Raw genomic sequence first — 27517 nt, forward strand, 5'->3', positions numbered from 1 at the left:
TAACAATCCAACAAAGAATCATAATAACTGCATGATAAAAACTATTTTTCAATGCTCAATTACTGAAGTGTTTGTAAGTCAATTTTCTGCCATTGTGATAAATTGAAATGGCATATATATATATATGTGTGTGTGTATAACCTGTGCAATACCTATCATGTTTATATAAAAAGAGGGACTGAAAGATCACAGAAGATATGATTCAAAGAAACCAGGTTCAGTTTCTGCTGCAACAGAAATGTGATGTTTCCATTATGCCTTCACAAACCTAAGTTTCTGGTCAATGCCTACAAAAATAAGGGCTGTCCTGTCTGTTCTGGTTGTGTAGTGAGGTGGCTGAAAAGCTGCATGAGAACAGTTTGTCCTATACCCAGAGTTGTCCAGCTCCCATATTAGAGCTGATCCACTCCTGGAAAGCTGGCAGGAGTGGATGAAGAAGCTATGTAATCTATTCAGTGCTCATGGGAACACAACAAGGATTAATCTTTGGACTTAGTATTGCAGTTGAAAATATTGATGTGCTTTAGGCAATTAGTCTGCCTCTTCCAGTTCTGTACACCATCTTAACTCCTCTAAAGAGCAATAATATATGACTGGCTCCCTTTTTAAAAAAATAGAAATATTCTGTGTAACAGTTACCACTGTCTGAAAGTTCATAAGAAATTGTACATTGAGAAAAGTCTGTGTTTGTCTGTTATGTGTAGGCACACAGTGTGTGGTGATTGGGAGTGGGGCTGTGGCCGATCCCCAGTGGGTGCAGCTGCGCAGGACAGGTGAGCAGTGTTGAAGGTAACGAGCCATGGAGTGCCCAGGTGTGCTGAGCAGTCACACAGGGAGCAGAGGGCACACAGGTGCAGTGCATCAACAGGAGGGGTATAAAAAGGTTGCACTGAAGAATAATAAGCAGCAGATGCTTGAACCATTCTTTGGTGTAGGTTGTGGCTCCACTGTCATTCTGGTAGTTATGATCGTTTTTCATATCTAAATATGCATACAAAGGTAGGTGAAAACCTTTCTATGTTATCTGTATAATATAGTGTTCTAGGTGCCCAGCAAAACAAAATAAGACCTAAATCCATCACAATGTCATTTATCTCGGTGTCTAGTGATGTTCTTCTCCAAGTTACTTGCTTTTTCTACGATTTAAATTAGGACAAAAAGAGATTTTTTTTTACTTGACTACTAATCTCTTTCTTACTAAAGCTTTGCAAAGCCTATCCCTAAATGTGTAAAGGCTCAAAGGACTGAGTAGAGTCGTCACATCAAAGTTTGTGAAACAGAAACTATTGAGGAATATTTATACTAGTTCTTCTTTCCATAACTGTGCCACATTTCAGTTGAAAAACATTTGCTACCATACTCTACTGTATAATACTGCTTGATTGCATGATACAGAGAAATCAGAACAAGTGCTTTTTATCCCCTGTCATAAAATTGAAATGCACTTTTGGCCCTTCAGAAAAGTATGATAGTAAGAAAGATAGCTAAGCAGATAGAGACCCAAAAAGAACATTTCAAAATGTGGACTTAGCTATCTATTTCTAAACTAAATACTTCTGCATTATTGTGTAAAGGATTTCCTGAAATGAAGTTGTCTTCAGTGTTTTATCATGTAAGTGACCTCATAATGTAAGTATATATAGCATGACCTTACTGTCATGCATTAAGTGTTGTCAAATTATATGTCAGGAAGTGTTGATCGGTTTTTGTGATTGTTGGGGGTTAGATTTCTTTCCTTTTGTTCCTTTTTACTTATAGAATTTTTTCCCATAAGTTGCTAGGACATATTAACAACTGGGTACTTAGGAAAACAAAAGAAGTGGCCAAGCCTCAGGGGAGGAGGGCATCTGGTTGCACTTCTCTTATCCGAGAGTTTCTCTCTGAGGGGGGAGATACGGCAGGAGCTGGGCAGGTAAAGGGCGGGGCTGGGGCAGCAGCTGGGTCTGAGCTGCTGCTGGGGAGGGGAACTCGCTGCTCCTGAGCCCAGCCCAGAGCTGCTTCTCCTGCCCTGGGGTGAGCCTCTGCTGTGAGAACAGCCCCTGAACATCGTCTTTTAAATGTAAGGCGCTGTAAAAATATTGATGCTTAAATTTTTCTCCTGTTATTAGATACTCTGGAAACTCGGATAAAGGGGTATAACAAGTAAAGGGTCATGCACATTGTGTTTGCATTGGTGAGACTGTTTTAGCCGAGCAGCTGCGTTGGGTCTGTGTGGTCAGTGTTAGGTGGCTGGCGGAGCTGCAGGGGTGGCTTCTCTGAGAAGCTGCTGGAAGCTTCCCCTGTGTCCGGTGGAGCCAATGGCAGCAGGCTCCAGGACAGATAGACCTGCTGCCTGGCAAGGCTGACCTCATCAGTGACAGGAAAAGCACCTCTGGATTAACAGATTTGAGAAGGGAGAAAAAAATACACAAGGGCAATTTCAACTGGAACAGAGATTCTCTTGCAGCCTGTGGTAAAGACCATGGTGAGGCAGGCTGTGCCCCTGGAGCCCACGGACATCCATGGTGGAGCAGGGACCAGCAGCTTACAGCCTGAAGGGGCTTGTCCAAGTGCAATGTTTTAAGTGCTAAATAATGTTCCCCTTTTTACTGTATTAATATGATTACATAGTGGGAGAGTGCTTTTATGTATAAAATAAGTTGTCAGCTGCTGAAAAAAACAATGGGAAGTATCTTTGAATTTTATAGAAGGTTTCTTTATCATTATAAATTTCTTTAATTTTAAGGGTTGTTTTGGGTTTTTGCTTTGCTAAAACAAATTTTGACTACATTTCAGGCAGAAGAGCAGACATATCTAGTTGAAAGTCTTTTTTTACAGAAGGGATATGCTGCAATTTCAAATATGTGTCCTTGAAAGCATAAAAATATTTAGCAGATGAAGTGTGTTGAGCACAGAGGGAAAACTTATTCATAACTTCAAATCATTTAAATTTAAAAAGTTGCAAAAGTTTTCTGTTTTTTAGTACTAGGTGTACTCATAATATGTAATCTTCTAAAACTTCCCTTACAGAAATAGACTTCTTAATGTAAGTGTAGTCTTTGTTTCAGCTTAAATGACCTAGTTTAGATTTCATAGGCTCTTCATTTTATTGGCTCCTAAAACTAAGAGCTCATCAAACCTAGGCATAAGTCAAAACTGCAGAGTTGCTAAGTACCTTTTCCTACTTTATATACCTACCTGAAGCATTCTTTTAAGTACATTCATTTTGGTTGAGCAGAGAGTAAGTTGTATATCAAGTTAAAACATTTTTTAAAATAAATAAAACCCCTGAGTTAAGCACATTGACAATTAAAGCAAGCTGTTTTGTACATTAAGAAATCCCACCACAGATTTACCATTGTTAATATCAATGTTGAAAAAATACCAAAGGAACGTTTTGTGTAATCATTATGTAGTAACAAAGTTGAAGAAAAAATAGTGCTCAGTAAATGTTCTGGTTTTTACTATTCCGTCTCAGAAATGTGAAATCTTTAGGGTGCGTGAGATAATTGTGGCTTTTTTTTTTTAATTTCTGTAGTACTTAGTGTACAGAATTTAACTGAACAACTTAATGAAAAATACTGAAATATGAACTTGAACTTTTATGAATTCAAAATCCATGAATTTCAAGATTGTGGTTCCCACAGCAACCACAATTTTTTTCTTGGCTTCTATTAAGGGTTTCGAATTACTGAGCAAAATGCTGTTCCTAGTCCACCCGACTTTTCCCATGTTGATGTGAAAGCTGAGATGGGAACTTGACTCAGGATTTGTGGGTAAATTTTTTGTCTGAATGTGTTTCTTTTTTGTCCAAGATAAAATTGTGTGGAAATGATTATTCCATCTTTTTCATCATTAACATATTTTTTCAAGACTAGTTATTTTCCAACATTCATTAAAACTTTACAGTCCAACACTGTGCAGGCATTGCCCTTCATTTTACTCCTCCTGGGTGTATAGGGCAAGAATTGTCATGATCCTTTGACGGACAATACAGGTAATCTCTGAGGGAGGTCCTCAGTTTCCTGCAGCTCTCTTAGGATACTCAACTGAGTTTTCATAAAAACTTTAGCTGAGCAATTAAAACTAAATCCAGTGACAAAGTGAATGCTTCCTCCATGAAGGCCACCTACCTCCTACCACCATCAGGTACACCTCTTAAAATGTGTTTTGAAGCACTTACTGCAATATCTTAATGTGCAAATTTTCAAATGGTATATCTGCATGTGTGTAGGGGAACTGGGCGTTTCAATTGCTTGTTTAGATTTAAAACATGAGATGTTACTCTGGTCTGCAGGCTGTGCTGCCTGTTTGGTGAAACATTCTGAGCCTCAACAACTGTGAGTCAAGTAGTTGAATATTCATATTACTTTGTTTTTTAAAACTACTGTAAAGGAGGTTATGGATTTCTTTATTTGAATGCCAATTATAAAACATTTCTATTGACCTTCTACTAAAAATAGCAGTCACTTCTAATTGAAGATAAACATTGTAACATTTCAAGTATAAAGCTTTAACAGGAAAAGAAATATGTTATTAAAAAGTGTGTACATAAAATGAATATTCAACTGTGGCTATAATAATGCTGTTTGTTTCTATCCATTATAATCTAAAATGAGCCCATTGTTCTCTTCTGGTTTTCCTTCAGATGTAGGAAAGGACAAAGATACATACACAGATGATTCAGAACATGGGAATTATGATGCTCGTACAGATCAGTCATTGCTTATTCAAAATAAGCTCACCAGGCAGAAAACAGAACCTCGAACTAAATCATCTTTAAAGGTAATGGACACAAAATTCTATTAAATTGCATAACTGTCAGAATGTGCTTAAATCTTTTTTAAATGCAATTTTTAAAGCACTACATATGTTGCAGCCTAAGTAAATGGGCAGCTCATGGTAAGAAATTTAGGTGGCTCCCAAATTGTTGGAAATTATAAAACTTCTAAAATAATTTTAGTTAATGGTTTTAAATAACTTTTAATTAATTGTTTTAATTAATGATAAGCAGTGTGTTAAATCACTTTTAGTTAATATTTAGCAAAGTTGTCATGAGCTGCTATTGTGGGAACACAACTGCACAGAATTTCTGAAATTAGTTTTCTTAAATTGAAATTAGTTTCCTTAAACTAAACTTGATATGCTTCAATGAAGAAAGCCTGAGAGGAAAGAAATGTATTTTTGAAACTGGACACAAGGAGTACAGAATTTTTGGACTACAAGGTCATTTTGCAGAAACCAGAACAAGTATGTGGGCTGGAGGAAAGAGATACTAAAAATATGAATAATATGGACTAATTAGGATGTGCAAAGAGAACTAAATAAGCAATAGAGGATAGAATACTAGTTAATTAAAGAGAATGATGTAATTTAGATCTAATGAACACAAATTTCTTTGTTTGCTAAAAAATGTATGAATAGGTTAAAAAGTTTTGTATCAATTTTTATTTGGAGGCTGGAATTTTGTTGGCCACACACCTCCTCACCAAGAATAAAGCCATATATATCTTATTTCTTTAATATCTATGCTTGCTAACACTAAGAAGACAGTGTTAGGAGATTTTATTCATCCTGATTATTTTGGAGGGCGTTACTAACAATATTTTAGTTTGAGTGACAGAATCAGTGAATGGAATACTCTACTAAAATCAAGCAAAATTATATAAAATCAAGGATTCTTATATGCTTTATTGACTCAGCTAAGAGGCAGTAGCCTTCTTTCAATAAATTTATATTGCACAGAATTTAGGATATAGGATTTTGAATGTGGAGTGGAATTCATGTTGTCTGAGAGGCCTCAGAAATTCTGAGCATGTAGAAGAACTATGTTCATGTAGCAAATGGTCAGGCAAGAGTGATCCTAGATAGAGTATAAGATCCTTCTTCTAAGCAGTATCAAAATGATATCTAGACACATTGAATGAAAGATAAAGTTCATGTATAGGTGAGTGTAGGAGCATTTTCAGGAACCTTAACTAAAGCACTGGAAAAGCCATCTCATCTCACCAGATAAATCTGGCATGCTATTTTGCTTAGTAATTACATAATTATACTATTCATCACAATGCTTATTCTCTAGCATTTAATCCACTATAATGTCAAAGAATTATGATGTATTTTCTGTTCAAAAAATGTATCCTTTTTTAGTCATACTTTCAACTAGGAGACCCTTAATTCTCCTTTCCATTGAGCATAACTGCTTGCATACATATGACTTAACCTCAAGAAGTTCTGAATAATTTTCTTCTTCACACACTGGAAACAGCGAAACCTGCAGCACAGTTTGTTTTTTTTTTTACTGTAAGCATCAGTAATCCTGTATTACAAGTCTAGTAGTGCTTGAATTACTGTAAGCTTCTGTGCTGTACTCACAGCACATATGCTGTTCTCTTCGGGAGACCACTGTAGAGTTTTTTCATGGATTGTACCTGTGGCACTTTGTGATTTTGGCATTGAATGCTACTTCATGAGTCTTATAACAGCTCTAATGCCCGTCACACTCCTCATCGTTACTGCAGTATTCTGGAACACAGGTAGGTGTGACCTCTGAGGCTTCATTTCATAGGAAGCTTTTAGAAAACAAAATTATAGTAGTAGCTATCTAATATTTTTTAAATAGGCTTACAGGAAATTGTATTTACAGATTGGAAATCTGTGACATGAAAATGAAACTTCAGGAATGACATATATGAGATATATATATCATATATATAACCTTTCTTGGGTTACATATTAATCTAAACTGTTGCAACGAGAACTTCTTGTATTCAAAGATTTTTTTGTCTGTTTCTGAAAGACTAGCTGAACAAAGGCAGATAATAATGGATGTTCTTGTTTGATTTTGTTGATTAAGTAGACAAAGCCTTTTATGTTAGTTGTGGGCGAAAAGGCAGAAAACCAATGTGATGTCTGTAGAATTTAGATCATGCTACTGAGCACTAAATAGTTTTAATAACAGGCAAGGCTGCTGCCAAAACAATCTAGTAACAGATGCTATACTGTCTGTCTAGTAACAGGGATTTCACTACACTAAAGCAAAATAATTTTTTTTGTATTTCCACGTGAATTATAAAATAACCACTAGTTGTATTTTTTTGAAGCCCTGCATTCAGGATGGTTATGAAGTTCATAGTCAGCCAGTAAGCTGACTTTCTTTCAAAAGTTTAAAGAGGAGTTTTATATTTGTATTAAGTTTAAACAAAAATACACCTTTGTCTCAGTCTTTGTATGTACAGACCTACTGAACAAATTGCTTCAGAGTTTAAAAACAGTCTTCTTAAGGTGCATCTGGCTTTTAACTTTGACAATTCCTTTTCTCACAGCAACTACTCTGGAAACTTCCTTCTTCATTTAAAAGGACTGTTTTTGCAAATGAGGTGTCTTGGTTTAACCCCAGGTGGGTTAAATCCAAAATTCAAAACACAGCCCTGTGCAAGTTGCTGTGAAGAAAATGAACCCTATCCCAGCCAAAACCAGTTCCTAAAGCAACCAAGCAGGACTCTCCTTCCCTTTGTCTTTGCCTGCTTCCAAAGGAAAAAGGGAAGGGGAATTTAGATTAGCCTTATGTTAGAAAGGAACACTACTGTTTTGCCTTTGGATTATTGTAGAAGTCTTTGTGGCAATTAGTTTAAAAAACCTTAGGGAAATTTCTTCCCAAGATTGATCTAAAACTAGCAGAAGAAGACTTCTAATTCTTTCTGAGGCTGCTGAAAACTGCATTACAGCTGGTAAGTAGTCTCACATATTTGAAGTGTAAACTGATCTGTAACAATAAAAAGTCTCCTTAGTCTGACCAGATAATGAGAATAAGAAACACTGCTTTGACCAGGAGTACAAGGATAAAAGCATATTCTTCTTCTCTTCTCTTTAATGTTTCCAATTTTTGCCTGTTTTGGAAGGGTTGTTGTATACTTGAGAGACTCGGGGAAAATTGCTAAAAATTTGTTTGCAATTACTTCTTGGTGCCATTATCTTTCTCAGCAATAAGCTGCTGGAATACTTCAGCAGTAGTGAACATGTCTTGCTGACATGATGAAAGCCAATACACTTTTCTTTTTAGGAATTGTTTCGTTTTTCAGATTACATGCATGATACCTCCATAGATCTGAGTCTTGCTGCTACATTTTAAAGCTTTGAAAAGTCAGATAATTTTTTTATAGCAACCAGATGCCAATGTATTCATCTACTTTTCTTGTTTCCATGATTATGATTTATAAGTGATAGTTTCCTATAGTGTGGGTTGGTATCATTTCAGAATCCACAGATTTCATACTGAAAAATTGTGAGTCGCTCAGACCCATGAAAAAGCTGTTATCATTATCCATCTCTGCCAACTTCCCATCACCAGCTGCGCTTGAAATTGCACAGAAAGTATGACTTGATGTATGTAGTTCTGCCAAGGGGTCTCACAAGGAAGAATGAGGCCAACAAGTGTCTGTTGAGCAAAAATGAGTAGTATCTGCTTTGCAAGAGAAATGTAAAAAATGAGAAGGTCCCTGAGTGGAAGGGTGATCCTTGAAATGTTCTAGTTTCCTTGGGAAAGGGAAGCAGGCTTAAACAGACTTTTTCACTTGAGTGGAAGGCAACGTTTTCCCAGAGAAGTGGCAAAATCAGTAGCAGGTAATTCTTTACCTATTGCTATTGCATGTATAGTAGCAAGATAGGAATATTTGAAAAATTGCTCTTCGATTTCCTTCCATTCACTACATCACTGTTACTCTCTTTGATCCTGTAAATTTTTTTATCTAAGTAGGGCATTTTTCTGGGAAGGTAAAGAAAGGATTTTTAGAACAATGTTTGCATTATTATCACAGTGGATTCAGGAACTATGAAGAAATACTACCTATCCCTAATTTACTGCCTTTTTCTGGTAGTCCAAAAACACAGAAGTGAATAAAGCCTAAAAGCAATGATAAGAGATAAAATCATTATCCCAGAATGGAAGGTTGTGGTAAAATGCACCAGAACTTGACTTCATGCTTGTGCTTTTAGTGCTTGGCTCTCATCTCCTGTGAGATTTTGTTTAAAAAAAAAAAAGCCAAAAAAAGCTCAGAAAATATTTCAGGAAATGCAGGGTAAGTAGCAAGTAATTTTAACCTAAAGATAGAAATGTTTGAAAAGAACCATGTAAAGAAAAACTTTCAACGGTCATGTTAGTATGCTTCGTAAGACCTCTCTATTAGACCTCAAGAGCCAATAGAAGAGGTTAAATATTAAAAAGCCTCTTCCTATCTCCAAACATCCTCCATTGCTGCTCCTTCATATGGTAATATTGAACAGACTTCCTTTGAAAATTTTGCATATCACCTAACCCACTCCTTTCCTGAAGCCAAATATGCTTTTCATAATATATACAAATGCATTTTTCATGCTTGCTCTATAAGTCTGAGTAGAATATAAATGGAAAATATATCCTCTGTGAAGAAGCTAAAATAATTGCTAATCCTTTAGTTTACTCCTAAAAGGTTAAACTGCATTTTGATTTGGAAGGTCAGATATTTCTGGAAGTCTTTGTCTCCACAGAAAAAAGCTTTGTTCTGCACGGCAGTGTAGTCTCACAGAAATGTGATAGTGTGGGTAATTATGGCAGCCTGACATGTTGTCTTTGATGCCCAAGATAGTTTGGATGTCTTTGCATATGCAAATATGTCCCCAATTTTCTTTCCTAGGTTATTTGCACAAGAAGAACGCTAAACCAATATACACTTAAAATCATCAATCTATTTTTGAAATTAAGTATTTGAAAGGGTGATTCTAGTAAATATTTTTATGGTTTATCCATTCCTACAAACACAAAATGATGAAGTCTAACTTAGATGTGTGCTTAGAAAATTTCACATAAAGGACGCCTTAGATTATTCTTAATCAGAGTATGATTTTAGAATGTAAAAAATGGGACTAGTACTATTTAAAAACAGTTCACAGCTAATTCCATATAACTTAAGAAGTCTATAAACTTACTGAAGTCCCAGCTTTGATCTTTAAATATCCTGAAACAAAGCAAGCATTATTTAGATATCCTACTTTTGTTCATGGGAATAAATCCACTGTAGTTAGTACCAGAGATGTATTTATTTTCAGAAAATACTTCAGGTATAAGTTGAACCATAAGCTCCAATTGTGGACACTAACCACATAAATGATGTCAATGCCAAGTTCATGGTAACAGTATTAGGGAGAACTAGTAATCTAAATAAATGAGGTGGTTTTCATCAATCAGCCAGTAATCTTTCAACCTATTAGCATCTTATGAAGAACAATAAATTATATTGGAAGAAAGTTTTCTTTTATTAGAGAGAACCATTCTTCTCAGAGATAGAAAAGGAAAGCTGTTCATGTAGATTTTTCAATTTCATATAGTTGCCATGCTGAAGAAGTTAACAGATCACACTTGACCTCTGTCAAAATTCCAGCTCTAGTTCTTCAGATTGTTTCCATGGCTACTTTTGCTTACTTCACAATTTAATAGCCCTGAATTAATCCATTATTATCTCTGAAAGTTCTCTTAAAAGGATGAAGAGGTACAGAAAACTGGTTTTCCTTGACACACCTCAGGTAACCAGTGTGGTTTTGCCTTTTAAGTCTTTCTGCTCTTCTTACTCCTCTGTTCCTAGCTGATTTTCCTTACAAATGTGGAAAGTGATAGCGTTTATGCATGTATACATATCTGTGTGTTTGAGAGTGTATATGTATATATGTGTACATAAATACATAGACACACAAATACACATAAGTATATGTATGTATATATATATGACAAACTATACCATCCTTTTTGGGCTCCAAGATACCATCTGAAGATGTAAAATATCATTTTATGGTGTTTTTTTGCAAAAAAACAAATTTGTCCTGAATTCAAAACAAAGAATAGCAGGCAGTTTTCCCAGAAATGAGCTGTGGACATCCTTATCAGAGGTCTTCTGGGTTTTTAAAGATTATATGGATCTGGCGGCTGCTGGATGATGGTATAGAAAGTTACTGAATACGTAGAAATCTGAGCTGACACTGGCTGAACCCTGAGCAGGTGGTAGAGGGGAGTAATTAATTACATTTCTTAGTTACATGCTCTCTCCTAGGCAGTACCTTTAAAGTATAAACAAATTAGAACCTTTCATTGTGGTCTGAATGTACTTGTATTTAGCTGTTGCACGCTTTAAGCTGCAAATATTTGAACAAGTGAATGAGGATTTTTTTTTAAATCCATTAAAATGTAAACACCTGTAGAGATTTTGTCAGGCTTCAGGCCTTGCTGTTATGTTAGTTTTGGGAAGAGTTGTCAGTGGTGGACTGAAGGTGAAATAAGTGGTTACAAGATATATGTACCTGTGTGTGGTTCTCATTAGCCTCTAAATTCACCTAGGTAGAGTGTATTATTCATTACCAGTATAAGGTGGAAAACAAAGAAAACATACTACTAAGTTAGGATACAGCAAATGCCATGTAATTTGATCTTGTGTGAATCTAAAACTTGCTCCTGTTTTGAGAATGGTATCAACACGTTAGAAATATTTGTTTTTGTGTATGAAAAAATGATAAAAGTTTAATTTACAGATCAGAACAGTAGTGAGATGTAAATGAAGTTGAAAAAGTTACAATTACTATGAATTGTGGTACTTAAATTAACTGAGGAGAGAAAGATCCGGTAAACCAGATGTTCCTGCTTTGTGAGAAGGTCATTGCTAATTAATTAGAATCTGGAAAATAGTTTATTGAAAGATCCCTCCATGTTGGCTAAATCCAAGGAAGTTCTTTTTATACATTTGATTTAAAATACAAGCTTTTTATTTTATAGCTTTGCTAAGTATTTGCGTTGTGATTCCACCTTTTTTTTGACTGAGCTAAAATTCCTTTTTCTAGGATAAATTGATCAATGTGTTTTGCCTTGTGTAAACCTCAGTTGAATGATAGTGGCAGTATTTTGAATTTTACACTTTGAGACTTCAAAGCAGCATGTCATGTCATTTGTTATACTAACCACAAACTATGAAGCAACCAAAACTGTTGAGGCACAATAAAACTGAGAGACTGCAGCAGATCTATGATATCAAAGCCTCAGGTAATAGTTAACTCTGATGCAAGCCAGTGTATTATGGTTCTGCATAATGAACAAGCTTGAGTGAAGTGGTACCTCACAGCCTCACAGTTAAAGTTCTTCTATTTCAAGACTTTGAAAGAACAAGGTTAAGTTAAATTGTTGAGTTTACTATCTGAACTATATTGCAGTAGTCTAAAAGGAGTTTTTCAAAACAAACGAGTTTCATGTGAATGTAAATGTAAGAAAGCTTAACAAATGGATACTGTTTCAGAAAATCTGAAGGAGTACGGTGATAGAGAGGCTAAGAGAATATTGCTCAGTCCTTTTATACTCATTTTTCAGGTGAAACAGGAAATCTTAAACAGAATAGAGGAGAGTAAGGTCTTTGCACTAAGTATTTCTTCTGATGCTTTTCTCCTTTTCTGATCCTTTTCTCTGTTGAAAAAGGTGAAAGAATGGATTAATGTATTGGTCTAAACTAGCAGATAAATAATAAATGATCTGTGTTTGAATGCCCACTGTACTAACAGCTGATTCCTTGTGCAAGATAATATATCCCGACTTACATGTTTAATTGAAATTACTGCTCCCTGTTGCCCTTTCATGTTAGGGAGCTCCTTCAGATCAACTGAAAGAACCCAACTAAATCATCCATACAAATCAACCATATAAATTCTTTTACTGGTACTTAATTACTTAAGTAATTACTATATTACTGCTAATATAGGTGGTCAACATTGCGGGTGAATAGCACAAAAGTGGAACTAATGGTGCCAGTAGAATTAAAGTGAATCAGTAAAGAAATCAGTGTACTATAGGCCAGGTTCCGTGTGTGAATGTGGTAAGTGGCTTCACTATTGCACTTCTTAACCTTTGGGGGTTGTTCTCTGAAAGTGGTCTGGGATAAACAGGGACAGAAGATTTCTTTCTACTGTCTTCATTGCTCATTATGTCTTTAACATTGACCCCAAATAATTCTGTTTGATGTTAATGAATATGAGGTCATATCTGGACACTGTCATTAATCTGAGAAACAAAGCATGTTTTTCTAAGACTGAAGAAAATCGGATGTTTCAGAAATGAGGAAAGAAAGACTAGAAATAATAATCCAAAGAAAGGCAGTAGAAGTGTATTACAAAAGGTGGGTGTAATTTGCAGCATGCTGTACAGAAATTGCATGAGTAGAAAATGTTTTAGAGAAGTTCCAGATCTCTCCTTTAGGGGAGTTTTGGCCAGGCTTTTTCTATCTTACTGTGCCTGCTTCATGAACCATAAAAGCAGCCCTGGTTTGGTTTTGTAAAATACTTGTGCAGGAATTCTTTATAGTTGAAGAGCAGATTCACTGCTTATGTCTTGAACCTGAAAAAGTTTGTGTTTTAAAAACTTGCGTATTCAGACTTACACTTTTGAATCTTCAGTCTACTACCCCACCTTCAAATCTCTGGGTCTTATAGATTTAGCTCATTAAATCTGTAACATTATAAAAAAGAATAAAAAATACTGGTTTTACTGCCATTCCTATTCAGAATTCTTAGAAGGGGTGACAGACCGTATATTCTATGCACTAACAGTCTTGGTTGACACTCTCTACTGCTTTAATTTGGATTTCAGATATTATTTATCTGAATATGAAGAAAAATATTGAGGTGCAGAAGTGTGTTCTAAGAGGGATCCAGGCATAAGTCTTATATGGAGCAGCTGATGAAGCTGGAGTTATTAGTTTGGAGAAAAGGAAGCTCAGGTGGGGTGTTACTGCTCTGTACAGCTGCCTGAAAGGAGGTTTAGCCACGTGGGGGTCAGCCTCTTCCAGTAACGACTGACAGGACAAGATAAAACATTTTCAAGTTAAATCAGGATGTGTTTAGATCGGCTGTTAGGGCAAGTTTCTTCAGTGAAAGGGTGGTCAAGCATTGGAACAGACTGCGCAGGGAAGTGGAATCACCATCCCTGGAGATATTTAAAAGGTGTGTAATGTGACCCTTGGGGACATGGTGTAGTGGTGGGTTTGGCAGTGCTGGGTTAATGGTTGGACTCAATGATCTTAGAAGTCTACAATTCTACATTGAAGCTTAATGTTCTTAAAAATGTTCCCAGGTCTAAGATGATGCATTCCTTTGTAATGGTAGATGGTCTGAGACAGACTGTTGTTGGTTTTTTTTTTTTTTTTTGGGTGTTAAAAAAGCAAAGAAAGAGAAAGAATCTTGGTAGAATGCTTTAGCTTTTGCAGACTGAGCAGTTCTCAGAAGCACTACATGTGTAGAAAGCTGGCAGTGAGAGATGTGGGCGTAAGAAAAACATTTCACATGGAAACAAGTGAGCTGGTATCCACTATTTATAATACTGATATCATGCACTGATACAGTGTTCTATTTATGCACAGTGTCCCTATTGGGTATAACTCTGAGTATTGTAAATTTCATACCTAAATAATCCAAATAGGATTAATTTCTAAGACCGGCACACAATCATTGTTCAGAAGATGCAGCATTCATAAACATTTGGACCTATTTATGATGGATGTAATGTATACTTCTTGAAACTAACATTCTTCTGGATGGTTCATGTTTAAATGAGTGCTGCATTCTCTAGAAGATGATGATAGTTTCTCAGTTTACCTTTTCAGATTTCAAAGTTTGCAGGACCTGGGGGTGCCGATCAGCAGCTGACTGAATATGTGTGCCCAGTTGACCAAGAGGGCCGATGGCACCTGGCCTCTGATAGAAATAGAGCAGGCCTGTGATTGTCCCTCTGTGCTCTGCACGGGTGAGGGCACACATTGAGTATTACATCCCGTTCTGGGTCTCCCATTGCAAGAGAGACATTGAGGTGCTGGAGTGTGTCCAGAGAAGGGCAGTGGAGCTGGTGAGGGGTCTAGAGAGATTAAGTCTTATGAGGAGTGGCTGCAGGTAATGGAGTTGTTCAGTCAGAAGAGGAGCCTCAGAAGAGCCCTTCTCTCTAAAGCTACCTGAAACGAGACTGTGGCAAGATGGGGATCAGCCTCTTCTACCAGTCAACAGGACGAGAGGAAGTGGCCTCAGATTGAGCCAGGAGACACTCAGATTGGACATCAGGAACAATTTTTTCACTGCAAGGATGGTTAAGCAATGGAAGAGACTGTCCTGGGAGGTGGTAGAGTCACCATCTGTGGAAGTGTTCAAGACATGACTGAATGTGGCACTTAGTTCTGTGATTTAGTTGTCACAAGGTGGAGTTTGGTTGGACTCAGTGATCTTGGAGGTCCAACCTAACCTAATGATGATATGGTTCTGTAGTCTGTCACCAGTTGGTTTGGTCTCTGTTCTGAATCATGCAAAGCACAGAATGCAAAAATAACTCCTTAGCAGCAGGAGCATGTAAAGCAGGGTTTTCCATATCAAGGTCAGGTAATTCCTTGTGTTTGCAAGCATGGTGGGAAGAAACTAGTCAAGATTGAAGCATTGCTAACATGACATTGAAAAAGCACTTCAACTAGACTATCCATGCAAACATTCCGATCAGTAGCACTTCTTTTTTAATTTTTTAGATTTCTTTCTGTCTTGGAGAAAATACAGGTATATCTGTTTTACAAAATTTGCACAGGTACAAAGCTGAGAAAATTGCTTTAATTGACTTCTTTATTTTTTCTTTTTAATTCTCAGTTGAAAGTAGGGATAAACAAAAGTTCATAATACATACCACTCAAGAATTTGAAAGTTTTTGCACAGCTGAAATAACTGGAATATGGGCTCTGCAAAGCTATTTTATTTTGTTTTGTTCTAATTAATTTGAAATCCTGAGCAACTGATGAGCATCACTTTTTTGATCTTCTCAATTTGTTGCATATTCATCATCCTTTAGATATGTGGCTATTCCCATGGTTTAGGAAGTGCTATGTTATATACAATTCACAGTGGGGCTCTTCATCTTTATAGATGCCATATTTAGAGTATTTTTCTTTTATGTTCGCTAGAGTGACACCATGGCATCGTCAGGACTCTTCTTCAAAGATGGCAAAAAGCGCATTGACTACATTTTGGTCTACAAGAAATCAAGCCCACAGGTAGAAAAAAGAAGCACGTTTGAGAAGAATTTGAGAGCAGAAGGGCTGATGTTAGAACGGGAGGTGAGTCCTGTAGCTTGTGTGGCATAAAAAACCCCTTTATAATACTATCCTACTTTACTGAACTGATTAAAGATTCCAGACAAAATTACAGGCCTTTCCAGTCAGGCTGTTCCCATCGTCTGCTTAACTGTATTAAACTGATAAGAAAAACAGTTTGATAGTGTGTGTTTAAAATGATTTGGGGATACATGCTTGTACACAGAAGTGTAGTGCAGTACAGAGGGAAAAGTTCCAGCTTCTTATGCTTGCAGAACAGAAGCAGCTTCAGTAACCCGTGTTGTTGCTTTAATGTATAACCTCTATGTCTTTCAGCAGAATGCCTGATGTTAAATGTCTCACTGTTTCTCAAGGGGTTAAGGTTGTCACTATTCTGGTTAATCTGTGGCTAGTAATAGTAGAATTAATAAAAAATGAAAGAAAATTGAGCCAGGGAAACATTGCCTTGGATTTTTGCTGTCTCACGAATGACCTGCAGAACAGATATATATTTAGTCTATTCTGATGTAAGCTCCTATTGTTCATGTGTCTTTCGTCTTGATTTTTCATCTCAGTAGAATTGTAAGACGTGTTCTGGGTTTAAGCAATGAGCTTGCAAGATATATAGCATGTTGAATGTTCATAAATAACTAAGCTGACTAAAATTTGGTTTTAAGGCTTTTAAGAACTGTTGCAGTATGGTAGCAAAAATATCTGGTTTTGTTCCGATTTAAATCAATAGTAAAATCTTAGCTTTTGTCAGTTCAGAATTACTGACATTCAGAAACAAATGGTTTTGTAAGATCTGAAATATTTTTTTCCACAAGTATTTTATTTTATCCGCATCTTTCAAGAACATAGAATATTTGAGGTAGTATGGAGCTGTGATAATGATTTATGGAACAGGTAGGTAAAATTGTAAACATTTTAAGTGTTATTAATAATTTAACTAAATTTTCTTTTACCTTTACTTACTAAACCTTGCAAAGTCAGGTTTTTGGATGCTTTAATCAGACTCAACTCAAATATCAAAATATCTAATTATAAAATCTCAAGCAAATACATCTGGGAAGAGGTTGGGGAACTGAAGTGTTCAGAAGAGAAGGTGAATATAGAAATCTGTAATGCTGAAACTCTTGTTTTATGGATAAATAAATGAGTGATGAAAAACATTTGTGTAGAGTACACATTGTAATTTGAACAAAAAACCATCACAATTCATACACATTTAAAAATTCCCAGCAGCTAACTCAATTACCGAACCTTTCCCTTGAGTTACCATTTTGGCAACCTGGAGCCTTCTCTCATCTGTTCTCATGTCTCTAGCAGCTGACCATGCTTCTCCTTTAATGGGAGACTCACAGACTGGTCCTCAGTCTGTTTATCTAAGGTGATTTTTTTTGAGATTTAAAATTAATTCCATGTTAGATTTATTCCATGTAAAAAGGTGCTGTGTAAAGTCTTTACTTATATTCATGACCACAGAGCTTTCCCTGCAGATTCTTTTTGTCCCACTTGTCTACACGTACTACGGTTTGTAAAGGAAAAAGGTTACTGGTTTTCCTATCTCTAGAAGAGCATGTATTTTCAGAGCTGCATGCCCAATTGAGGCCTAAAATCAGAATTTGATCCTGAAGAATGCTTCTAGAAGGGTGGTTGCTGTAGGTTTAAATTATTAATATGTATTTGCATGTTACTGCTCTTTACAGCCAGCTGTTACCAACAGTGATATCATGTTCGTTAAAGTTCACTGTCCGTGGGAGACATTGTGCAAATATGCAGAAAGAATGAACATCAGGATGCCTTTCAGGTATTGTGGAAACTATTTTAAGAAATCTATGATCTAGTGCTTAATATTGAAAGTTCATCACTTACTCAAGTCTAAAAATGCAGTCTTTACTGCTCTGTAGCCAGGCTTGCTCATATTTATGTTAGTGATGTGATGGGGAGAGAGGAGAAACAAATAATAAGTCCTGTTCTTCCTCATTTTTACACAGTACTCTGTGTTGCTTGTTTCTAAACTTGCCTTCTAAATCAAGTTGAGCATATGTCTTTTAGAAAACAGTAGTTCACACATTGTTTTGGATGTTTTTGGCAGAGTTTCAGATAGTCTCCATCTGAGCTTGAGTATCCTCCATGATTTTAGGGTTTTTCTGGAGTCTTACTGCAAGGCAGGTGAAATGACAGAAAGTGTCTTCCAGGTCTCCAATATAACACACAGTGTCATAATTTGAGTAAACTGAGGTCCAGTAGCTTTCTTTAGGCAGAATAATGGCCTGAACTGAGTTCCTTATCTGAATGCAAAACAAGTTCTATCGTAATAACAAATTAATAATTGTTATTAATTTGTGGGACAGGTTAATATTTTCTGCAACGATACCTAAGTCTTTAGAGGAGAAAATGTGCCTTTTCAAATTGATTAATAATGTTCTTAGAGAGAGAAGAGCATATAGTGTGCTGTAAACCTCCCCACGAGTTAAAGTGGTAGCTAGGTGCCAGAGCTGTGTGACCCATGGAAAATGCCCTTGCAGCACTCCTTTCCCACTCAAACTGCCAGGTGCTCAGTCTTTTCTGCAATGGCACCGTGGCTCTCTTGCATTGGTCAGAGAGAAACAGTGATTGTGAATCATCATTGCTCAAATCTTGCTCCACCTACCCAGTTCTGTAGTGAGTTTTCACATCATCCCATTAAGCCTTCAAAGGCCTTTCTGCAAAAAAATGTTTTTTTAAACATAAATGTGTTTTTTAAACATCTTCTGTATGTTGAAAAATGTTGTTATAGTGCTATTTGAGTTTATATAGTTCAAAAAATGCTTGCCAGTGTATTAATATAGGAGTGTGTTTGTATGGCTATACACACGTAAATAATCAAAATTGCAATTAAAAATTATTTTTCCTCCTTTTGATACATTAATTCACAAAATTGTGTTTTAGCAATGGTTTGAATTCTTCATAATTTTAGTTAGTTCATAGATCTATAGTCCTCTCTGGACAAAAGAGGCTGGCTTTTGCAATCCTACTTTATTTGGAAGGCATTCTAAGTTTTTTGTTTGTTTGTTTGTTTGTTTGTTTTTTGTTATATTATTAAATGCCACGTAAATATATTCTCTTAGTGTTTCCCCAAAGTGCTTTGGCTTCTTTTTATCCAATTAATTTCAGTAAACCAAAAGTAGATGAAATAGTAATTTTTGCAGTTTCACCTTTTTGGTAGTTTTGCTGTATAATGAAATACATGTATTTCGGAAGCCATTTTTCCACCCCTACCTCCACAACAGAACTGTGAGAAATAGTAAATTGGTCAACATTTCTGTTATCTTTAAAAAGACTTTAATAGGAATTTAAATGAAATTGCAGTCTAGAACTTGTGTGACTATTTCAGTATATATCTTGTATTGTACCTTTTAAATTATTGGTATTTTTTTCAAATTATACATATCTTCAAATTTTACATATTTTCAAATTATATGTATCTTGTACCGTTTAAAACAGAAGACTCAACACAATTCTGGTACAACACAATTCTGGTACAAGCATAAGGTCGATATAGCAGAATTGAAGAATGGTCTGCCCTGCATTGCCAGCAGCCTTTCTGAAGTGTCCCCTACATGAGATGAGCAGTTTTTCATGATACCTTCTCTATTTATCGAAGGCTGTGCTTTAGAAACTTGCTGGGACAGAGTTCAAGTCTTCATCCTTGTTCATATTTGCCTGGATAGATTTTCCATGGGTGCAAAAATATAAATCTACACTCCTATAACAACATCCTGTGACCACACATTTTATAGTTTAATTACATATTCTGTTAAGAGCATTTGTGTTTGAAGTGTTGAACTTGTTTTTCTTAATGAAACGTTTCCTATCTGGATGGTGTATATTGTTTTCCTGAGGTAATCATTCAATGGACAAAGGAACCTCAAATGCTACAATGCTCCCACAATTAGTGATTACTCAGTGAACTAGAGTATCTTCCTCCCAAAAAGTTTTAGGTCATCCTTAGGTAGATTTAAGTAGGCCTAAGAGGAAAAGAGAGTTGGACTTGATGATCTTTGTGCATCCCTTCTTGAGATGTTCTGTAATTCTAACAAGTAAATTATTTCTTTATCTGTTTCATCAGTGGTTTCTGACTGGTTCTCATACAAAGTTAATGATGACAGATAACCTTCCCTGCAGTATTTTAATGCAGTATACCTGTTTGCTCTTGCACAGTCTTGCAAAATTCTGACTTTTAGTTATGGTCACTAAAATATGCCATATGTCAATATCATATACGAATAACATATGAAGAATTCAGTTAAGACTTTTTAGTTTTGTTTTGCTCAATCCAGGAATCTAAACAAAACCAACAGAATTATTATCACACAGGTTACTTCTCTCTGTTTCTGAAAAGTAAAAATACTTTTGAGATTGACCCACAACCCCAGATCTGTTTTAGCATGGCATTATACCAAAATGTGTTGGCAGATATATAATATGTATCATATATGTAATATAGATGGAATCTCAGTGTTTCAATTGCAGAATGAAATTTTTCTAAAATTTCAATAGGGAGTGTGTGGTAATCATTATTGTCTTGTATATATGGCTGACTTTGCAATGCTACTTTATTTGGAAGCATATGTACCTGGTTTCAAACAGGATTTGAGTAAGCATCAAAGCTAGGTCATGACTGAATTACAATTTTTTAACTTTTGTTAAGTATATGGTCTGTCGGTAGAAATACAACTACTATATGTTTCTAGAACTAAGACTGATTGGTAGATAGAAAATTTTCCAGTAGCCTTGTATTTTCCAGGCAAGGAGTCTTCCACCCTCCTTTTAATGTATTAATTTCAGTGGATCTTCAGTGTAAGTAATGTACTTTAATAAATCTCAAATGCTGCCCAGGTGTGCAGTTGCAGATCTTACTAACTCCTGAGGAATCTGCAATATCAAGGTTTTTGTGTGGTTGAATTGTGACGTGAAATTATAGGAGGAGGCCAGAAAAAAAGCCTGAAAGCCTGAAACTAGAGGTGGATAATATAACCATGAGATACATCTCCATTTGGTTTCAAAATAACTGTTCTCAGAAGACTTTACTGGGAATTTCTGGTCTTGTTTCTTGAAGTGTCTATAACCAGTAAAGGGTGGAGAGAAAAGAACTGTGAAGTGACTTACTGATCAGTAATCATTATTGTCAGTAGCTACAAATCTAAAATGTAATTTTAGAACAAACTTGAAAAATGTGAAACTATGTTATTGTAATGACTTATTCTATTTCAGTTGCCTTTTTAAAGTGTTTTTTCATGTTTTTGTCTATGAAAATGCATGTTTTAAGATGTCTAGCATTCTTTTGTAAAGTATATGTCCTTTTCAACTGTCTCCTACTTGATTAATCTCAGCTGATTTTTGCTGTTCTTTCAGGAAAAAATGTTATTACACTGACTGGAGGAGCAAAACCATGGGCAGGTTGGTGGGTGATGTGTAGCTTCTAATTTTGTCAGATAGTCACCCTGCTAAAGAAAACCCATTCACAGTTGTAAATTTATCCGTGAAACTTGGAAAATTAGATTATTTTCATGAAAACTCAAAATATGTCAGCTCAAAGTGCTAAAATATTCATCTGCAACAAGGTGCAGTACTTTAAAGCTTTGCCAGTTCTCATTTTAGAAATGTAAAAATGTTTATGCCAGGGAAACAAACAAAAAAGAAACCTTATCTTCGCAGCAAGGATTTAATACCAGATCTAGCTCTGCCCTTATATCTGCTGCCACCAAGGCATACTACTTTAGCATGAAGGATACTTTTGAGTGTGTGTCTCAGATTCTGGCAGTCAGCTGCTTCCTTAGATACGCAAACATACTTTTTCTCCTGCGTGTTCCTGTGATCAGGAACAAATTCATGCCACATGCTGAAGGGAAGGCTGCTTTGAATTTTTGTTTGCTGGCTGAGAGAGTAACTTGCAAATCTCACTTGTATCTAGCTGCTGCTGCTGTTAGTGTTTTTGTCAGCCAGAAGAAGGGTACAAGAGGCCATAGGGGCAGGGAAAAGGAGCCTGGGAGTGCTAGGGAGTGAGAATGGGGGACACTGAGCTGTATTTACTCCCCATAACTTTAGTCAGACATAATTAGGTCTTGTAAATCCTAATCCCCAGCAGAAAAGATACATGAAAATATTCCAGATGAGGGAAATCTCCTTAAAGAGTTCCTTATCACAGGTTTCCTTGACACGAGATCCCTTTTGATTTAGGTTCTCCTATTGTTACTTTCGATGGTAAAGAGCTCTCATTTCTCTGGAACAATTTAGGGAGTCTCATGATAACAGTTTCCAGGATGATCAGCTAACAACAACAACAGAATGTCGAAGTGAGAAAAATTTAAACATATAAGCTGACATAATATGTTGAAATAAACCAATTTATAGCATAGATTTACAACTGCATTTTGTCCTCTTCCGAGTTCACATGCTTGCTCCATTTTAGCATGCATTATGAAAAGTCTAAGTGATGTGTTTGCAATAAAAGACAGAATCAACAAGCTTTACTTCAAAATTGTCTCATTTCATCTGTAATCCGTCTGGTGGGTCCTGCATATTACATAAATTTTGTTTTCCTTATTTAGAAGGACAGATGTCTGAAAGATGCAACTTAAGTTGCACAGTACCTGTGAATCAAGTAATAAGTAATTTACATGCCAGATTGATTTTGTATTTGAGAGAAATGCTTTTACCTGTGATTTACTTTGTGAGAATTCGAGTATGAATATTTTTATGCCTATATTTTCTGGCACTTTTCATAATTCAGTGCATAAAGGGACAAAAGAAATAGAGAAGCTATATTTAAAATGCAAAGCTAACTCTAAAATTGCTGACATACACATCACATTCATACTTTAACTTCTACAAGTGTCATTGTTACCTTGCATCTTCAAACTTTTCAAACTTAACTGCTTCTCTGTAATTTATTTAATCTCTTGTTAAAATTTCTAAGTTGAGTTTATATCAGCTACAATGAAGAACTATATTAAAATTCTTGTATATCAAAATATTAAGGTTATAAAGTTTCTATGATTTAAGAATACAAAGTAACACTAGTATATTAGACCTGGTGTGGCATGTACATTTCTCTAACTTTGCTGACATGGTTATATGATAGATATATATGTATCTATAAACGTTCTTTAAAAGGTCTGCAAAAGATTATTAGGTGCATTAATGAAAGTACAAGAAAAATGTAATACTCAGTTTCTTTTATGTGGTATCTATGTGGTATCTCTCTATTTATTTATACACCTTTAAAAAGCCCTTAGCATTGTATTTAATTCTATGAAGTTTGATTTCTATCCATAGAATCACTCTATAGCAACAAATCTATTGTATTCATTATGAGCAATATTTAGAAAGCCTTCCTCTTCTCAAAGAAGAGAAATATACATGTAAGTAGGGTAGGTATCAAAAAACATCTGAACTCTCCGAATGAAGACTGAATAACCTAGTAAAACTGTCTTGTAATTGCCACATTTGGACCTGCTGATTTCGTGCTGGTAAAGGATGTCATCAAGGAAAAGAAAATTAAAATATAGTTGTCTTAGTATGCAGCTTCAGTCTGCAATGAATTAACTGAAATGTTAAAATCACTTAATACTTCTAAAGATAGAGAACCAAAGGTGACTTTATTTAGCACCTGACCCACAGTAAGTTTGCTTTGCAAAAGGACTTTTAAAATCTTTGGGACTTCAGTCTGCACACTGAAGTGAAATTGTCGATATCATTCCATTAAACAAAGGTATGATAATTTTCTTCTTTTTTTTAGTGATGATTGTGTTTATATGCTGAATCTGTCAAGCCTAACGTGTTTCCCATTACAGTACATGGAAACACACTGTGCCCAGCTAACTTGGTGGCATATAGCTGACACTTCTGGCCAGTCTTGGGAGACACAAACACCAAGCAAACTGCTGGGTGATGATTGTTGTCAAAGCTACCTAACATGACTGGTGGAGCTGCTTAATTCTGGTACCTCATTCCACGAGTTTGGTCAGATAATGCTAAGATCATCTATATACTGTGTTCCTTTGCATTGCAGTCTGTTGAGTAAACATAATCTGCAAGGATTTCTGGGTGAACTTGTTCTGCAAAAAAAAGATTAACCAACCAAATAAATCAGAATGGTACAACTGAGAATAGGAGTCGAGCAAAGCTGAAATTAAAAGTATCTTCATAAAATATTAAATTGTATAGCTAAGAATGCAATGCACATGCATTTCAGAGTGCTCTCCCTTGGTCCAAGGTGCATAGTGTTCCAATAGCACCAGCTGGAGTGGTTTCAATAAAACCTTACTTGAAGCAGCATCCCAAACTTTGCAGTGCCATTCCACTGGGACATTTTTTATTTCATTGCCTGACTTCCCCAGACCAGTTCTGTCTGCTTTTACTGTCACTAAATAGGCTACATTGAACGGATTAAGTCAGGAATCTGTTTAAACTGCTGCTTTTAACCTAGAAAGCCACTCTTGAGTAAAAATGCTAATACTTAGTCCTATGATTTAGGCAAAAATTTGTATTTAAAGGCAAGCTCCATGAAAATTCATTTTCTTCTTCAACAGTAAAATAACATAAGACAAATTTCTCTCTTGGATAATTTTTATACATTTCTCAGTTGCAGTATTCTCTGCTATCTAGCGCTAAAGGCACTACATCTTGTCACAGAAGAGAAACTGAAAATGTAATGTGGACACAAGTATTGATTTATTCCAATCCTGCTTTTCATGTTAAAAGAGGCAGGCATGAATTTTAAACAAGAGCTGTCTTCTTTAACACAATATTTATCTACTTTTTAAAAGATTTTTGTATGGGAGAAATGATTAGGACTTTTTCCATAGCCAGTCCTGCTTTCGATTAATTTCATTTCTAGTACAATGTCAATAAATATGCAGTGCTGGTGATAGAAATGATAAGGAGTTGAGAGCGTGTAAATCTGACTTCTTCTCGTCTCAGCTTGCAGAGGAATATTAGAGAGCTGAAGAGCTGGTTGCCAAGAAATCCCATGAAGCTGGATAAGGAGGCCTTGCCTGATCTGGAGGAAACAGATTGCTACACAGCCCCCTTCAGCCGAGCTCGCATCCACCAGTGAGTGCTGGGGTGGAGAGGCAGTGCCACAGACCCCAAGGGTCTTCTGTTTCTCACTTGTAAGCAAGTGCCAGAGAGGTAGCTGCTAACAGATGGCCACTGGCAATACCAAGTATCAGATTTGATTTTATTCTCTTAAAGTGAAAATCCACTCTTTGTTACTTGCTATTTGATGGTCACTCAGTAACATAATCTGAAATTTGACAGAAAGATGACTGTTGCCATTTTAGTTTAGAAGTTTTTTGTTCCCTTACATTACAGAATGCAAATACTTGCTCAAGTTTTCTGTGCTTATTACTTACTTTACATAGGCAAAACCTGTTGAAATTTGGAACACCGGAAGCAAGCTAAGACGAGTAATGATTTTTTTTTTCTCTTATCAGATCTGCATTTAAAAGATCTGCAAATCTTTTAAAAATCTTTTTAAATCTGCCTCTGAAAACACAAATATATATACAACAAAACTATATGTGTTCAAATCAGCATGTTGATGATGCTGTATTTAAAATGTGACATACATTTTTTTCAGTACCTATAAAGTTAGGTTTTAAAATTCTGTTTCTTAATTTTAAAGTTATTTTGTGATAACTGTTTTAGGAAAGAAAGGTTAATTTAAAGTAGAAATATGAATTAGGATAAACAGGATTTTTTCCACTCAGTAAAGAACCTAAATGGTGGTGAACTGACTTTACCCCAGAAAAACAGAGTCATTGCATTATAGTCTCAATTTTTTTTTTTTCCCCAGTAATTTACCATATTGTACTGGATCAATCCCCCGGTTTTGGTGTTTTTTTCTCAATCATCTCAGCTGATGTAAATAGTTGTAGTAGCATCACTTTTGGCACAACTGAGCAGGAAGAAGCTCCTGCATATCAGATTTCTCATGTCCAGAATGGAGCCATCTGGCCACGGTTGCTTTACTTGGCTCCATTCTGGGATCCTCTAAGGGAAAATGGTTGTGGAGCTGCTTCCCAAGTCTCCAGTACATGGATATGTATATTTTTTTTTTAATAGTAATTTTGGTGGTTCCACTGCACAAACAACTGTCAACTCATAAGTAATTTGAATTTAAGGCCACCACTGTTGCTGAAGATCTTTATTGAATTAATTATATCCAGAACAGAAATTAACTAGATAGGATATTTTTCGTTTAATCTGTGATAAAGATAACTTTATTGGACCTGCTGTAAGGGTGTATAACCTTATGTCTTAGGAATGTAAACATCCAATAAATAATTGTAAAAAGAAAACACTTGAACACCTATGTTTTGAATATTAAGATATTAATTATTTTAATAGCTTTACGATAAACAACAAAGACAGCTTCTTCAGCAATTCCACAAGAAGTAGAATTGTGCATCATATGCTACAGAGAACTAAGTATGAAGATGGAAAATCCAAAATGGGTGAGAATGCTGTATTTTTTACCTAACCTAGAACTATAAAATTTTTCATCTTTAATTGCCTGGAAAAATATCATTTGAATAAACTAATTTTTTTCCTGTTCTTGATATCTTTTCATTCACTCAGTAACAGAGTGGAAACAATGTCCCATCATTTCCTACCTAAAATCTCCATGAAAATTTGCAATATTTTTCACTTAATTACTTATTCACTAAAATAAAATGGAGAGATTATAATAACTTTAAATTATTGAGAGCTACAGTAAGAGTTACATATACCTTAGAAAGCTGACAGTGTTTTCAAGGACTGATCCTAGTATTTCAGCTGCTATCCATCAGTTTCAGTCCAGTAGAATCAATGTGTACTACACTTGATTTATTTGAGGTGTCTGTGTAGCTCAAAGACAGCTGATCTAGGACTAAATTCAGTTTATATCAACAGTCATAACACAGCGTTAGTTTTTAGAAGGTCTAACTACCCATTTTCATTTTCAGTGACCAGGGGATGTGTGCATGATTTTCTATTTTTTCTGCAGGAGTTAAATTAAGGATTAAATATGCAGAGGCTTGGATGATTCCAGTTACAGAAAATTGTTCCTTGAGTTTCTGAACAAAAGCAGTAGGAAGAAAACCAGGAAGAATAAGTGTTCATATCTAACACCTTTGCAGCTGGTGATGGGAAATTTCATTATAAGATTAGTTTAGTATAATATGTATATTTGAAGAGACAAATCTGTATTCCACCATACCTACCTGTTTCTTGGGGAAACCTTTGGCTACAGATTTGCTCTTAAAGACTATTGAATCTTTTTGTTGTACCTATCAATGGTTGTTTATTTTTCCAATTTTTATAATGTGCTGTGCTAGTACAACAAATCTGGTTTTAGGAAGAAACTAGGAACTGATCCAAAATGCAGT

General features: G+C 35.7%; 1 protein-coding gene across 1 annotated transcript in view; it reads left to right on the forward strand.

The window, feature by feature from the left end:
• The window catches only part of ANO3 (anoctamin 3), an 84425-nt gene that overhangs the window by 20746 nt on the left and 36162 nt on the right, over positions 1-27517 (forward strand). Inside the window, exons 4-10 of the mRNA XM_053944984.1 lie at positions 705-773; positions 4628-4764; positions 15966-16118; positions 17804-17904; positions 21495-21539; positions 25065-25196; positions 26496-26602. Coding sequence (XP_053800959.1) covers positions 705-773; positions 4628-4764; positions 15966-16118; positions 17804-17904; positions 21495-21539; positions 25065-25196; positions 26496-26602 — 744 coding nt within the window. The remainder of the gene's footprint in view (positions 1-704; positions 774-4627; positions 4765-15965; positions 16119-17803; positions 17905-21494; positions 21540-25064; positions 25197-26495; positions 26603-27517) is intronic.

This window comes from Vidua chalybeata, chromosome 6, assembly GCF_026979565.1.
Source record: "Vidua chalybeata isolate OUT-0048 chromosome 6, bVidCha1 merged haplotype, whole genome shotgun sequence".
Classification (NCBI taxonomy): Eukaryota; Metazoa; Chordata; class Aves; order Passeriformes; family Viduidae; genus Vidua; species Vidua chalybeata.